Raw genomic sequence first — 16,853 nt, forward strand, 5'->3', positions numbered from 1 at the left:
CGGCCATCCATGCCGTATCAAGCAGGTTGTGATGTACAGATAATCTGTAGCGCATTGCTCAGAATTTGTGTGTTAATTGGGAGTCAAACTCTTGTATTCTGAGCCTGGTTTTGCTCTTGCTTATAGGTGTGAAAGCTGCTAGGCAAGAGCTAGGCCTTATTATTATTATGATTAGGTAGTGACAGGTCAGTTAATAAGTTTAACAGTTAAGTATTTTGGGGATAGTGTTTATTCTGCTTGTTAGAAAGAAATTTGCTATTGGGGTATATTTTTTAGCACTCTCTAGTTACCACACAGTATACTATTTTCAGGATATGTGAGAAATACAGTTCTTTTCAGAGGCAAGAATTATTGTTCATATACACTACTCCTTTCTTTCTTATCTCTCTCTCTCTTTTTTTTCTTCCCCCCCCCCCATGCTACAGAGATTTCACAAATTCTTATGAACCATTTGTAATCCCAGAATATCTTCGGAGGCAACTAGAGGAATTTGAAGCTCTCTGTGACGTTTCTAGTAGTAACAGTTATCAAAGACCTCTGGATAATAACCCAGATCAAACCTGTGAGAGCTTATATGGGTATGTATACATTTCTGTGCTTAGCAGTTTAAAGGGTTTAATATTACTTTGTATTTGTTGTAACATATTGTATTAAACCCAGAATTTGTGGTCTGGTATGTGTAGGTAAGTACATGAAGTCATGTATTAATGCTTTGAAATTAGTAAGTTGAAAAAAAATTGCATATTTTTAGTATTACAGAAGACTTTTATGCTTGGCTAGAACACCGACTTCCAAATGATTGTTCTTCAGTAGTTCTAGAGATTCTTTGCTTTTAAGTATTGTTGTGGAAATATTAAGTGTGAAATACGATTTTAGAATTATATGAAAAAACTTTGATTAATAATGACAACTCTTTTTTTTTTTTTTTCAAGATATTTCTCTCAAGTCTTGGAAGAACATGGCCCTATGGAAATAAATAATAAATTACTAGTTGGGGAATATGAACATTTCCCTGAAGAAGCTCAAAAGATTGTAGAAGATGAAGGTGGTCTGAAATCTTTTCTTCTGAAATCCCTTCATTTCATTATGGTGGATAATCTAATCGGTTTAAGAAAGCATGCCGTTCTCATTAAAGAAAATACAAACAGAAATGAGACTGGAGATAATGAAGAAGAAAATGATATAGTCTGTGCTGTGCAAGAAAATTCTTCCCAGAACAAGCTACAGTTAAATCCAGCTGCTAAGGAATTCAAACCACTGTCTTATCATAAGCAACCCCATATATCAACATCTCCTGACTTAACAGTAGCAAGTTATGAGACTCCACAATATTTTCCCTGGTCTTTTCCTACTTCATGTAAATCAGTGCATTCTTTGCGTAGTCAGAATATTGATACCATAGAAAATGAGTCGTCGTTTTCAGATATATTAGTGAAGTGCTTTGATTCTGAAAATCCTAGTATATTTTTGCCACAGGCTTCCTGGGGTTATCAATATGAAAAAATATTGCCAGCGCCTTCTCAAATGCCTTTCATTTCAAATGTTGCCGAGCGACCTACTTATATTTATGCTGATCATGTAACTCATCAGGATAATGATGAATCAGCAATTTCAGACAGAAAATACGTCTTCAGCAGTTTTATACCAACTGAAACACAAGACCCTCAGTGCCAATGGGAGAACTCCAATAACACATTTAATGAAGACAATTTTGCTGTTGCAAATAATACGAATAAAGCTGACTGTGGTATACAGGTTATTAAGACGGAAAAAGAAAGCAGAGCTATACCTCTAATGAAAAACAATCCTCATACAAGGATGATAGCTGTTCAGGTAAGAAATTCAAATTGAACCATTATTTGAGAGCTTTTAAGTGATAAATTACAGTGTTCAGCACTGGAAAGTGCAACTCCTTTTTGAATGATTTCTTTATGACTTCCTAAAGCATCAAATGTTGTATAATGTTTCAAAAGCAAATATGCAAGTAATACTTCTAGCCACCCACATGTAAGGGATCTTAAAAGTAGTATTTAATGTTCTCTAGCACTTATCTCCCAAAGAAAGGCCATGAGTTGGAAAGATAGTGAGGTGTTTATCAGACATGGAACTTCCTTAGAACTTGCAGTTTAAGTTGCTGACACTTTCTACAACTACTCATGTTTATTGTTTGTAAATCTTTAAAGAGATGGTCACTGAATTTTTTTCTGCCTGAAATTTTTGCAGATCTTTTTTTTGACCCAGGATCAAAGGAGGGAACTGGTGCACATCAGTTTAAACTTTGCTTTAGAGGTTAAGGAAAGTCCTTCTGTGTTACCTTTTTTCTTTTTGTAATTAGTTCAATTATTGTTTTAACTTTCACAGTATTAGAGCATTTAGATAACAGTTGCTGTCTGATGCCTCCCTTGTGGTCTTGCAGTGGCAGACCAGCTGTAAGGGCGAGTTCAGAGGCAAATTGCCTAATGTTTTTCTTTTCCCTCGTGAAGTTTTTTTGTAAAAAAAAAAAAAGTAAGTTTTATCCTACAGGCAGAGAAAGCATTGCTGAACAGGAAAGGGGCAGGGCATGCAGCTGAACCGAAGAGGAGCCGGAGCATTCATTCCTTAATGGTACCCCAGAGTTAGATCAGCATACACTGCTCATGAAAACACCTCAAGTAACTGAGGGAGACAATGGTCACATCTGCATTTTTTTACAGAAAACATTTTGGATTGAGATACCAGGTTTTCAGAGTTATGGATGTGGCAGTTTCACACGTGCATCTCTGAGAGATGATCCAACATGCTAGAGGGACTTCTGGGGAGGATTTCTATATCTTCATTTGTTTCTTGTCATTAAGGGAGGAATGGCTGGTTATAGCTGTAAGATAAACAGCTGTCTTAATTATTGCTTTCCAAATTAGGAAGATGTTAACATGTTTTTTTCCAACTTGTTTTCTGTAGAAAACTTTTCTGAAAGTAAGTTTCCCATCAGTCTTGGCAGATGAATTTTGTCACTTGGCTGACTGGGCTTTTAAAATGGGACTTCTGTTTGGTTCTTGAACGCATGCAATGAAGAGATAACAGAAGAGGCCACAGGTTTCAATTTAGTGAATTCTGGTTAGCAGAGATGAAAAGAGCGGTAGGCGACAAGATACGTTTCTGTTTGCAAAAGTGTGGTTGAGCAAGGCATTTAATGTTATCTGACTATGATTTTTAATAGCCTATTAGAATGGCAGCTTCATAAACTGGGTGGTATTAGAGGAAAACAAGCAGGGACCCTGAAGGTCCTTGAGTCTAGTCCTTTCTGAGTAGAGGCACTTCTGTACATCTTGAGTTTAGGAGGAGCCACACAACACAGCTCCTCAGTGAGCTGTCAGACACTGGTTTTGCAAGTCTGAAGTTTTCAGACATTCAGAGCACAGCTGTGTTTGAAGACTCTGAGAACTGTTCTCAATATAAACACTTCACAGTCAGTTAAACTAGGGAAAGAGCACAACAAAAAAAGTGCTTTCATTACAGATTGATGTCCCATTTCAGAAACAATTATGTAATTTCTTTTCACATTGTAGATAGACCTACTTCATAACGCAGTTGGATTTGTAAAATTGTAGGTTAGGTACAAAAGCTCCAAAATAGACCTGACCTACTAGTTATATCTATAAACTGGAAAGCTTTTTAATCGACTAATGATTCTTTATATTCTAGGTAAATCATGAAGTAGCTGATAGGGAAACTAATACCTTGCCTTTTCATCCATTTGAAATGCAACAAGTAAGTTACCGGCATATTTGTTTATATTCCTCATGAAGAAGGTTAAAGGAATGCTCAAAAATTTAGTAGTGAAAAGATAAAAATGCTGTGAAAATTACATGTTTTAACAGATATTTTTTATTTTGGTTTGTTTGGTGGTGTGTGTGTGGCTTGTGGATCTTTTGTTTGTTTGTTTGGGGGGTTTTGGGGATGTTTCTTGGGGGGAGGGGGAGGGGTGGTTTTTTGGGGGGTTTTGGAGGGTATTCTGTGATGTTCTTCTTGGAAACTTCACGTAGGCCCACAACAAGAAGGTTTTAGAGCTTTGTTCTGTAGCTATTCAGATGTTGAAGTATGTTTTAGGGAAATATAGTATCTCCTCTCCAAAAATATAATTTAAATACTCCATTTGGGCATATAGACAGCTCAGACTGAGGTTAATGGTAGTCTTATGTCTGTACAAGGAGATAAAAGTGAGAAAATGTGGCCTTTGAACTTGTCATATTTCATTCATGGTCAGACATGAATGTTCATTTCCTGATGAAACTGTTACACGACTTTCTTTTAAACACCCCCTCAAACCAACAAACAACAAAAAACCCCACCCCAACAGCACTAAAGATTTTGAATCTCAACTGACAGTAGACCGTTTCCTTTAGATGTCACAAATGTTTGCTGCCCTGCGGTAACAGATATTAGATTGTTTTTTTAATAACATTTATTTTCAGGGGGATATTCTACGTATGGAAAAGGAGCATCAAGTGTTGAAAGAACAACTGAAAGAAGCACAGGAAAAATATGAACAGTTACAAAGCCGAAGCTTGGAGGAAATCGTTGCTTTGAAAGAGCTCCTAAAAAAATGTGTTGAAGAGACTGAGGTAATGCTTTTATCCATGCAGCAGTGGGACAAACTCCAGTGGCTCAGAAGATTGGTTGTAATTGATCAACAGCATTTTTGAAACTTAACTGGTAGTCCTCATTGCTGTGAAGTCTTAACTCAGCAAACATCACAATCTTTTGTGTGTCATCTTCCTTCAAACATGCTTAAACACACAGGATATTGGTTGCCTCCATCTAGTGGATAGGTATTGGTTTTGGTTATACCCAAGACTAAAAAAGCACTACACTGACTCTTTCCTCCTCCTTGATTTGTTGGGTTTGCTAATAGGCTTTGTTTCCTTGAAAATGTCTGGGAGCAAGAGGAGTCGTCCCCAAAGAACACTATCAGCCTGTTACCACTGTGAGGGGATTAAGTTTATAGTTAAAGCTGTAGATGCTACAGGCTGCCCATTTGTCTACATGAAAAGGAATTTTTCTATTAAACAAAAATAATAATTCAGGTAAGACCAAAGCCATCTCTTCCCATGCCCTCTCTTTAATCTTCAGTAAAATGGGGCCTGTCATTCAATCTCAGTTTAATTTTTTTTTTTTTTTTTCTTTCAATGGTGTGTTGGAGTAAACTCTAACATATACTGCAGCTTCAGAGCTCCAGAGTTCTATCTTTATTACCATTGGCTGCAAGTAGCCTGGCAAACCTTTCTATAAAGGATGATGGAGTCTCACATCATTTTTTCTGTATGAATATTTGGTAAAAATGTGAGCTCAAAAAGTTTTGAGCTGCAAGCATGGCTGTATGCAAAGCGCATGAACTTGTCCACGGGCATTGTAGGCACTTTTTAAAAAATACTTTTTTATATTTCCTAATGATGCACTGATGCTACTTCGGTTTTTTTTTTAAGTAGTTATGGCAGCCATAAGGTTCACTGCTGTCTTGCTCTGTTACAAATTGTAACTTCCTGGTTGTTAGTACTGATACAACAGTAACTGTACTGATTTTGAGCTGGATTTCAGTATGTATTTGTACACGACGCTATGGAGCTGGATTTCTTCTCTTAGTTGACTGCAAAATGGGGTTGCAAGTATTCTGAAGCCAACCATGTAAATGAAGTGTGCAGATAGTTTCAGGAAAGCATTTATGAATAAGTTGCCTATGCTAACACCTGAACTAACAGTAAATTAAGCAGTAGTAAAACTCTGTTACTGTAATTTTCACTGGCTTAGCTTTTGATCATAAGCTTCAGCAATCTGCTTTAACTTGCATTTGAATAAAATAGTATTCTTAGAAATAATGTTTTCTTATTTTCTGCTTTTAGGTATCAAAGAATGAACTGGATTGGTTTCATCAAGACTTAGAAATACAAGTGAAAAAATGGCAACAGGAGAAAAAAGAAAATCAAGAGAACTTAAAAGCACTAAGGAACACAGCTAAAAAGCATACGGATGCCAATGATAGGTACTAATTTTAAATAGAGATTTACATTACTTTCCCTTTGCTTGAGGATTTTTTTTTTTAAAGCAGCAGTAAGTACAGTTATTTCTGATAGACTATGTTAAGTTTCAGTATTTATTGATTCCATGATGTATGCAGAGTGAAAACTCAAACTTCTTGTCCTGATTATGTCATTCTGAAATAAGCTAAATGCAATTTTTGGATTAGAGCTGCTGCTAATAGGATCTACATAAAACATTATTTAACCTAATTAACAAATACTACTCCTTCACTTTTTAAGATCTTCCCACATTTTCCAGAATCCTTTAAATGTGCTGCTTTTTCACTTTTCTCCCTCATGACTTACCACTGCTTCCTCAGCATTATGATTAGCTTTAAATTTTCATTTCCATTTTCATTCTTCCTCCTTCTTCTTTTGTACAATCAACCCAAACAAACTCTGGTCTGCATCTATTTTTCTTACACGCTTTTTGTCTCTTCTGCCACATAGCCTATCTGAGGATTGTGGTAGTGGGTTTTTTTACCCATTGTTCACCCTAAAACAGAAATCTGCAGGGCATTCCATGGAACTTAAATCAATAATATCCATGTATGAATCCCATCATGACCCTGTGTGCAGCAAACCCAACTGTTCCCCTGGCAATGAGCTTGCCTGACTATGGAGGAGCAAGAACCAACTTCAGTCAACTTCTACCATAGTCAACAAGCGTCCGTGAGATTACATCACTGACATACCGAAAAATAAATTGTATATCATTTGATGAAGTACTATCAGTAGCTTTTCCTGAAACGTTCTAAAGACTTCATAAATCTTAAAGCATCCTAATCATTGGCTGTGTAACCAGCTAGATGTTTTATCACAGTAGTGGGCTGAAATATCGACATGTCTGCTTTCGTATTGATTTCTTTTTTTTTTTTTGCAAGTTACAGGTGAACATGTAAAATAGCTTCTAGATAACTGATGAAACTGACTGACTTAGCAATAATTCTTCTAATCAGCTTTGACAAATTCCTATTGTATTTTTAATGTTCTCTCTCAGTTTACAGACCTGAGAAGACTCCTGTCCTTGAAAGCCATTGTATTATCTTTAGTCTGAGTAGTTTGGGCCAAATCTCTCTTAAAAAATCATCGACCTGCTTTTATATTAGTTACTGCTTGATTAGGAATACATTTAAATGCACTTTTAGTATTAAACAGCATATAAAACATACAGGTTGTCACTGCTGCATAGTTGTCACTGTGGTGATAGAGGAACATGTCATGTATTTGCTAATGAACATTTCTCAGAACATGCTTAATAAATGTTTGGTTACTCTAGGTATTTGAAGACCATTGATGAGAAGGAAAAGCAGTATAATGTCCATTTAAATACATATCTTGAGACCAGGTAAAACTCTTGTACCTTTAAGCAATATTTACATTTTTCTACTGACTTGTCATTATAGGAGTTTTCTGCTTCACTCTGGGTGAAAGCTTAGGGAAAATAAGCACTTTAACCTGTATCTCTTATTCTCAGTTAGTTCACTTTTACCTATGAGAAGTAAGTATTATTTTCTTTTAGATATGTAGAACAACAGAAGTCTGGCGTTTCAAAATACTCTCATAAATTTCCCTTGATCATATGATACTGTGTTTTAGAACACAGGTTAGAAGTTGGGGGTGGTACAGACCAACTGAAATGTTGTATGTGGCTTGGGGTCTTCACACGCTTACAGTTGTAAATGGTACATAAGGTTATCTAAACATTTTTAAAAAGTTACTCATTTGAAAATAGTATGAAGTTGAGGTTTCATTTATAGATACATTCTTATGATCAGACTCAGAACAATAATACTTGCATGACTGCAGTAGTCAACTGCAATAAGCTCTTTGTATTGCACAGTGAAGTGTAGTTAAGAAATCCCAAGCTCATGTCCGTGGAGCCAGCAGTATGGCTACAGGAGCATAATGCTATACCTGAAGGCACAAGCTGTACAATGTAAATGGAGACATGTTGTTCTGAAGAAGAGACAAGTAATAGCTGTAGAAAACCTCTAAAAGTGCCATAAATTTTAAATACTGCTCTGTTGTAAATGTTACTCAAATATTTAACTTCGTTTTATTTCACAGTAATAAACTTGCTAATGAGAAAGTAAAATTGGAAGAGCTTATAAAAAAGAATCAAGATGACTGCCAAGAGTGTGTGAAAAGAGCTGTTAAAGCAGAGGTACAAACAAAAAAATTCTTAAAACTCTTTTGCTAGAGCTTGGATAATTTGCACTGATAGTAGGTGGGGAAGATAACTGGTGAAGTCTTATCTAACAATTTACTTTCTTAATACCATCTAAAACTTTTCATAAGCATATATCAAAAGTGTTAATTGAATATTGACAAGTGCTGTTCATGATGTTATCCTACAAAACTTTGCAGATCAAGGCACATCACTATTATTGACCAGTATTAAAAGTGCAGAGAATTTCAGGCATATAGTACTGCCCCAAAGAAAATTCAACTACTAACTCAGTTTCATACTTACCTTTGTTATGAATAGGCTCCATTAGTAAGAATTAACCATAGGAACATAAAAAATTCCTTGTTAAAATGAAGTCATGGTTAGTGAATATACAGCGACTTCTTTATCAGGTAGAATCAGAATGCAACAACTGACTTGTATGTTCCACTGAAAGGAGGAGAGTACTGATAAATCTTAAGATTTTTTCCAAAACCATGTTTTGTACTGGAAATGCTTTGAATATCATAAATGAGTTTCCCTTCTTAAGAAGGGCTTGTCTTATCTGCAGCAGGATTTTATAAAAAGATTAGATTGTTGGTCCACATTAGTCTTCAACGATGTAGTATTTAAATGGCTGCCTTAATCTCTTAAAGTAATTGTGTGTGCATATATATATTTTTGTATATATGGTAAGTTGCAAATGGAACATTTATGGAAGCTTTCGACTGTCAGCTGAAGTGAGTGTAGTCTTTTTATCCTCCCGAAGGCCTGCCAGGGCTGTTAATTCCATTTGAAATTCCTCACCGTAGGAACTGTGTGTGTGTTGTATTCTGTATCATCAAACTTACCTAAAATTGATTTTGAGGTTTTATTCCTTGTGCTACAGCAGTGCTTTTACTGCACTACTTTTTTTTTTACACAGTTATGTTTTGTTACAGATATCAGTACTCAAAAACTGGAAGGAAACTGAAGTATGCAAGTTAAATGGCATAGCTGCCAATGCAGAAGCAAATCTCAAGATGTTGAAGTCATTGAGCAGGTATGGAGAGTTTACACCAGAAATTTCAGTACTACTAGTTGCTAAATACAAGTAACTACTGGATGTTTAATCGTGGTCATTTAACTAGACAAGACTGTTCTGCTCACAAAGGGATGTTAGCCTGAAAGGTATGTAGAAAAATGATAGTTAAATGCAGCTTTCCTGAAGGTGAATTTCTTCTTAAATTCCTTAATGTGATACTTAAGCAGGAGCAAGCTTCTCTTCTTACTCTTTCTTAGCCGGGGAAGATCAGGCTACTGGGAACATTCCAGTTATTTCTGCACAGTATCACTGGGAAAGGGCTGCAGTGTCAATAGAGAAGAGTGCAAACAAAACCCGCTGGGCATGCAGCAACATTGTTTTCTTCCTTACAAGGAACTTCTTTAGCCCTTGGTGTTACCTGTGTTAAAACTTTACGCCATGTTCCTTTTCCCCATCTTTATGTTGCTGCAGAATACTAATCCACATTTGAGGAGTCCACTTCTAAGACTGGATGGGATCTAAGCACCAGTAACTTAACTGATTTTAACTTCAAATTGCGTGAAGTCTTTAACTGTGATTTAGTTGGTAGGGGAAGGAACTGTTGTACTAAAACCACTGTTCTTAAACAAAGATAATGGGAATGTTGATTTAACTGAAAATCTTGAATACTTCAGCAGCTCGGCTTCAGCAGCACCTAAGTTGAAGTCACAGATTGATTCTTGGGAAGTATTTATTTCAAATGTAAAGAAACGACTGGAAAAAGTAGAGGTAAGCCTTAATTTCTCTTAACAAGCTTTAAGTTGAACTTGGGAAATTGAAAGAGAATAAACACCTTAAGTAATTTTGCATTCCTTTTTTAAAACACCAGTAGCGTGTCCTCAAAATACTGAACTGCATTTTTTAATTACAAAAGAAAGCTCCAGTTTTAAGTCCAGATTATTTAAGTATAGTTAAGCTGTAAGATAAATGAGTATGTTCAATTTTATAAAGGCAAAAATCTGTCCTTTATACACTTGCTACGAAATTGGACCCCACATTAACAAGTCTAGTCTCTTGGTTCTTTTGTACTTTCTGAACTTAAGAAATCCGTGCAACTTCTTTAAAAAACCAAAATTCTGTATGAAAAGTTAAGATGTAAAATGTCTAGGCTGACTTTCAAGAACTAGAAAGGGTTTCCCAAACCCTTTCAAGCATCAGTGCAAGTACTTAAATAGTTTTATGTTACTATAGCAAATGGTAGCCTTATGTCTCCATTTGAAAGGCCTGGTGTTTTGCCAAAAAAGTAGTTGTGTTAATGCCATTTTAAATAACGAGTGAGCTTTAGTTAGTGATGATGTGGAGGATAATTTGTTTTCCTTCTGCAGGCTGAGTATGGAGAAAAAATTCTGATGGTGAAAAATGGTGTACGGAACCACCTCGCTAAAATGGAAACTGTGGATCTTCCTTCTCCTCCCAGCACCTTAGTACGTATCTTACATTTTATAGTAGCTGGTTAAGAAGTTCTTTAAGTTCGCATCAGCATGCCTACCCGTTACAGGATGTGTACATAAAGAACTTGAATACAAAGCAGTCTGGCTCTCCATACATCTGGTTAATGTTCAGAAGGAAAAGGTGACTGCAGGTTAGCATGATGGAGTCCATCCAGTGAGAAGCACATCCTCAAGCCTGTTGAGAGGCTGAAAGTCACGTTTTTCAGCTCTCTGTTGAAAGTTAACCGTAAAGTGCTTCATGTTCTGTCTGAATTAGGACCAATGTTTTTGCCTGTGGCGTCTTTGCTGTAGCACCAAAACCCATAGGGACAAGGCCCCATTACACCAACATGTGTAACTGATTTACGAATACCAAAATCTACTTCCAGTCCTATCTGTTGTGAACTAGATGGAGAATAGCCATTTATGGAAATGCATCCGTAATGACTACAGCCCTGATAAATACTATTTAAAACCACTTTCTCATGGGCCAACAGTCCCACAAATGCTTTGCTCAAATCATGTCCGTTACTTCCGAACCCTGCGATTGTTGCTGGTGTGGTCAGTAGTCCTTGAACTGCTCATCAGCACGGTGGTGGGGAGACACATGGCAATGACCGAACGCTTGCAGCCAAGCTAGCCGCAGCAGCGGTACAACCAACCCACGTGCTGCCATTCAGCGGTAACATTGAAACCAGGGCACGGAGCTGGTGCCCGGTCCTGGGGACAAATAGCATTCAGAAACCACTGGGTCTGGGACTCTTTGGAGTAAGGAGAAAAGGGTTCAGTCATCTCTAAAAATAGGGGAGATAATTGACCCAGTAAGTAAAACTTAATGCCACACAGCTTTTTTTTTAATATATTCTCTGCAGAAAGTCATGGTTTTTTCTTTTGTTTGTTTTTGGTACAATTTAGATTCAAAGTTCTGTTCTGATACTGTATATTTATGGTTGTTACTACAGTGTTTCTGGACTTACACAAGTCAGAGTTACACTTATGCTCTCCTGCATACCTTTTCTTCCCCACTTATTTCTAGGTAATCTCCTTTCTCTGTATTGACACGGAACCCTTAAGAACATGCAGATAACTTGGTTACCATCCTTAGGTTACCATGAGTTTACAGGTTGGGAAAGAGCAACTTTTGAGCCTCTTGTTCTGCATTTGGTATCTGTGTTTACTGCAGTGATACAGGAGTAACCTTTTAGAAGAGAGATCTGTAATTCTTTCAGCTTTGAGAAGACTTTAGTAGGCAAATACTGAGTCCAAATGAAAAAGACTTGATGAAAGCCTTTTTTCTCCCCGTTTAATGAATTCCCTTAATTAAACACCTTTACAGAGAAGGTAAAATACCACTTCAAAAAGGTGTTAAACTAAAGAACAGAGAACAAAGAGCTGGCCGTTTTGACTGTGAAGAAGTGTAGAATTTTAGTTCTGTGTGTTTGAAAGCAACCTTCCTAGAGCAGTCACGTTCTGAAACAAATAGCTGTCATGGGGTCAAGCAACTAAACTTATTTTAAGGAGTTCTTTCCATTTATGGAAGAGAGGCGTTAGTGCAAAAAGAAGTCTTCCTGGATCATGTCAGCTCCAACTTTTTCAAGATGATGACTATAGCTGACGTGTTGCTGTTTAAAAAAAATTACACTGGATTATATATAGATTATATAATCAGTTCAAAGCAGTGAATTTTGTATTTTCAAACTGATGTCAGCTCTGTTTCTACCACCAACTTCAAGCTATACTACTTTACAGCTTATAGCTGTCCAACAGCCATGCATTCTTCAGCAAAGCAAGAACCAGTTACAGGAACAGTTTGCGTATGCTGTGCTGTCCTGTTCAATCCTGTTTCAAACAGGTGCTCTCTACGTAGTACAGATTAAAAAGCACCTTTGTGCAATATTTTTACCCAGGTAAAGCAAATTAAGATAAATTGATAAGACCTTCCAGTTTCTTAGCATGACCAAATGTGTCATAGTGCATTCTGCAAATGCTTGAGAGTTCTGCTCAGCTTACTTTGATCACTATTTTTCCCGTAAAATCTGTTTATTTCCTAGGCAACACAAAGCAGACCTCCAGTCAGTGATCCAGCCGTTGTCACATATTCCTCTCCATCTGCACATCCTAATTTACTTCCTGTAGTTTCAAGTTCTGAAGATCAAGGTCCAACACATGATTCATTTAATACACAAGCCAGAGTTAGGCCAGCATATGCAAACTCCACGTCTTGTTCTGCAAGTGGTGGGTCAGTGAAAACACAGTCCAAACCTCTGGAAGGATCATACTTTGATAAAGTTTCGGCAGCCTGCCCGTCGGGGATTTCTGGAAGCAATGCTCGGAACAGCCAGCCAAACCAGAACCACCAAGATGACTCGGCTATAAAACAGAGGCCTTCCGGACTTCCAAACAATAAAATGCTTCCAAAAGCATTTGAAAATATTATTGCGCCTCTGCGGAGTATATTCCCAAACTATAGCAGGTGTGTTTTTTAATGTGTGTAGTGTTATGTTGGATAACAGAAATTCTGAACATCTAGTGATAAGAGTACAAAAAGAATTGGTTTCTCGGTAGATGGCTTCTGTGTCACAAGAAAAGTGGTATTAGTTGTTCTGCTCCTCTCCTCCAATTCAGCGAGACATTCCTTAAGGGGATAGACCTATGGTGCTGACTTAGGTGTTTTGGTTTGTTTTTTTTCCCCCCCCAATTAGAACCACCAGCAAATAGAAGTACCGTTATTGTTTGGGGATTTTTACGATTAAGGTTGCTAGATCCTAGTTTATTCAGAGGTATTGGAAGCAGGTACTATAGTTCATTTGAGAAGTTAGTATCTTTTAAAGGCTCTACTGCTGTGAATCAAACATGGAAGCTACAGCGTTCTCTAATTGCTGGTAACAGCCGTAGTATTGCCAGTTGGTAATTACATCTTTTTTGTTCCTGCAGTTCAGACTTCACTAGCTTCATAAAAGACGTACAAAGAAGAAATGGGAATACGTTGTCAGGTTTGAGCTTAGATGAAATTCTAAGCAGAGTGACAGAACTCATTCTGGACCAGCAAAATAAGGTACTGTGGTGTATGTAGCTGCTGCCTTTTCCACTGTGCATCTCTCACAGAGGAAACAGTGCAGCACAGTCCATCAATGTGATGGACAAGAATGCAAACTTGCCTGTGCTGTCAAGCTCTGAAATACGAACTTGCTCAAAATGCTTCCCCAATACCTGTCTAGGCGCCAGCTGTGATAGGGAGACCCGCGAAGTCAGCACCCTCTGCCCCACCAGCACAGACTGGCACTCGCAGTCGGGTAGTACCTGCAGAAGAAAACATGCCCAGCCCACCCAAGGCAAGACCTGTGCATCAACACGCCTCAAGTCAAAATCCACCTCTGGCAAACCTCCAGCCGTGGGGAAACGTTGGAGCGACAGCTAGATCTAAATGGAAAAAAAGAGACTATGCCGTAAGTTTTCTGCTGTTTCAGTGGATGTACAGTTGCCAGCTACTTCTAGTAAGACATGAGATAAAGTATGGCTGGAAAAAATACTTGACTTGTTCATTTTGTGTACAAAAGCTTAAATATACTTGGTTAACATGAGTAACATTATTAACTTCTTAGAATCTGCTGAGTAACGGCTTTCAAGTAACTTAACATTTCATCTGTAGGCCTCCAGTGATGATCCTTGCACAATATGTCATGATGAGCTAAGCAGGGACTCGTGCGAACTAGAATGTGGGCATCGTTTTCACAGAGAAGTAAGGATTTTTGTTCTTAGCACGTAGATGCAAATGCTTACAAACTCTGTTCAGTTACGCTGTTGTTCCACTTTCTAGAAGTAACCCACCTCCCCTCTTACCCTTCACTGCTTAAAGAACAGCATGTTACTTTCTTCTACATGCTTTTTACACCACGACTAGCTATGTAGGTAGTTTTACTGTGCCAGAAAGTTCCCAGTTTTCGATTTTTAACTCAAATGATAATTCACTGTAAACCCTGCACTTGCCACCTTATAGCAGTTGCATGTATAACTTCCTGTAGGAAGAAAGTCAGAATTAGGTTAGAATAACTCAGTACTTCTCTCTGTGACCTTTTCCCATTACCTTACTTCTTTACTGCAGATTTGTTTTTGCAGAATAGGCGCAAATGTCAATTGATCAGCACAGTGTCAGCATTGGAGAACAGTTTTCTAGCTGCAAATTTTAGTAACATGGAACATGTTGGAAAAGTGCTTACCTATGAGTGGCAATTGTTAACGTACTTAAGCTGAACTCTTTATACCAGACATTGTTTCCTCAACATCATCTTCCTGTCCTTGCAGTGCATAAGAACATGGCTTAAGCAACATTCAAGTACCTGCCCTATCTGCCGCGTTCATGCTCTGTTACCCGAAGACTTTCCTGAACTTCCTGCACGGAACAAATATGCCTGAACCTTGTTTTATTTTAGCGTGTTATAACAAGATGCAAAACGGCTGCAGAATAACCACCGTGATAAGGAAGAGAAACATGATGCCTAGAAAGAGACAGAACCCTTACTTTATTGAACATGATAGCAGGACTCAAACTGATTCAATATTTAAAACTTAGAATGAAGCTGTACAATGCTGGTACTGCCACAGCACCTACAGAATCGAGTTAGCACACACCAGGATCCAGCGCTTTTCCTGGTGGCTGCCTAAATGTGTGAAGTGGATGTAGCTGGGGCCAGCAGCCCACAAAACTGGTAGGGTTAAGGGATATTTAAACTACTGTATCTGTATCTACTTTTCTCAAAGGATGGCACTTACTTCCTGTAAAGCAGGGGTTTTCCTTCAGAGCTTACACCACACTGAAAACAAATTCTGGTATCAAACAAGTAGCTGATCTGAATGACAGACTAACAGAATTTGGAACAGCCAAGCCATTGCCTTCCTCTGGCGTAAACAATTACAGTTTCACTGCAGGATTCAAATCAGGCTTGTTGTGATCATTATGAATGCAGTTCAGATAATTGCAGCTCCTTTCTCTGCTTAAGTCCATAGCTAATAATTCGAATAGCTTAAATAATTACTTCTAATAATATTTTGAGGCAAGAAGTTTTATGTATTCATGTGAATCTTTCTGTTTGTGTATCATTGAGTTGGAATACTATGGCGCAATTCTTTAATCTTGAAATATGGTTTGAATTTCCCTCTGTTGAAAAGCTGATTTATTTAAATTGGAATTACTGGATTTTTATTTTTGAGGATGCAATACACTGCATCTGTCTTCTGTGCATGAATTTTCATCAGCAGCGTGAGGTACAGAACACAAACAGCTGAAAGAATGGTTATCCAATGCTTTAGAAGTCTCACCTTGCCCCAGTACCTTCATCACTGTAAAATTTGTTTCAAATATCCAAGAGGCCAGGACTGGAGCATGTACAGCTTAACCCCTCTGAAAATAGAAGTGTGACTGTGCTTTAGATACAAGCAGTATTAGATTGATTGTATGAGATTAAGCTACCTCCTTGTAGGCATCATTTGTTTCCCCAAGAAAGTGCATATCCTCTGGATGAAGTTTTAAACTATTCTGTGATTAGTCAGTATATTAATTGGCACTTGGATCAAAAATAAAATTACTGCTGCAGCTCATGTGGCCTTTTGTGTAATATTTTTGCTAAGTCTGAGTTACTGGTGAGTAATGTACTATATGCTACTCTCTCTCATCTTCTTAGTCTTTCAGAAGCCTGTCAGTCCTTGGCACTCAGGCCCCTTTTCCAGAGCAGCAGTATCCTTGACCCACTCGGCAGCAAGCAAAGCAGTGCCATACGTGCCCTATTTGTCAGTGCTCTCCAAATAGAGCATCGTGCACCTGGAGGTGGTGAGGGCAGGCTGGCTGCAGAAACAGGTCAGACAGCATGCACTTACTGTTAGTGCCTCGAACCAGTGCTGACATGCACCTGCTTGTTGTCAGCCAATCTTATTTTTCCCCTATGCAGAGCACAGACAGGACCCATTATTTTATTCCTAAGTAAGCAAGCAGGATGGTTTTTGATCTATGTTCCTCTTCTCTTCCCTGACTCCCATAAACTGGAAGGATTTTAGTGATTGCCAGGGATGGCTCATTCACACCTTTAAGGAAGCCTTAGAGCAGAGGGCCTGCTCCAGCGCAGCGAGAGCTGATCGATTCTGCG

At 38.0% G+C, this 16,853-nt stretch overlaps 1 protein-coding gene across 1 annotated transcript in view; it reads left to right on the forward strand.

Annotated features, from left to right (window-relative positions):
- Nucleotides 1–15,208, forward strand: part of TTC3 (tetratricopeptide repeat domain 3) — a gene marked incomplete at its 5' end in the record, with an annotated part of 66,721 nt that extends 51,513 nt beyond the window's left edge. The window contains 14 exons of the mRNA XM_082004742.1: nt 426–578; nt 933–1,833; nt 4,452–4,601; nt 5,877–6,016; nt 7,333–7,401; nt 8,124–8,220; nt 9,165–9,265; nt 9,922–10,015; nt 10,612–10,710; nt 12,768–13,189; nt 13,651–13,771; nt 13,935–14,162; nt 14,366–14,455; nt 15,019–15,208. Coding sequence (XP_081860868.1) covers nt 426–578; nt 933–1,833; nt 4,452–4,601; nt 5,877–6,016; nt 7,333–7,401; nt 8,124–8,220; nt 9,165–9,265; nt 9,922–10,015; nt 10,612–10,710; nt 12,768–13,189; nt 13,651–13,771; nt 13,935–14,162; nt 14,366–14,455; nt 15,019–15,129 — 2,776 coding nt within the window. The 3' untranslated portion in view covers nt 15,130–15,208. The remainder of the gene's footprint in view (nt 1–425; nt 579–932; nt 1,834–4,451; nt 4,602–5,876; nt 6,017–7,332; nt 7,402–8,123; nt 8,221–9,164; nt 9,266–9,921; nt 10,016–10,611; nt 10,711–12,767; nt 13,190–13,650; nt 13,772–13,934; nt 14,163–14,365; nt 14,456–15,018) is intronic.
- Nucleotides 15,209–16,853: the final 1,645 nt, after the last annotated feature.

The sequence above is a fragment of the Phaethon aethereus genome (genome assembly GCF_964289735.1).
Source record: "Phaethon aethereus genome assembly, chromosome: 1".
NCBI classification, from domain to species: domain Eukaryota; kingdom Metazoa; phylum Chordata; class Aves; order Phaethontiformes; family Phaethontidae; genus Phaethon; species Phaethon aethereus.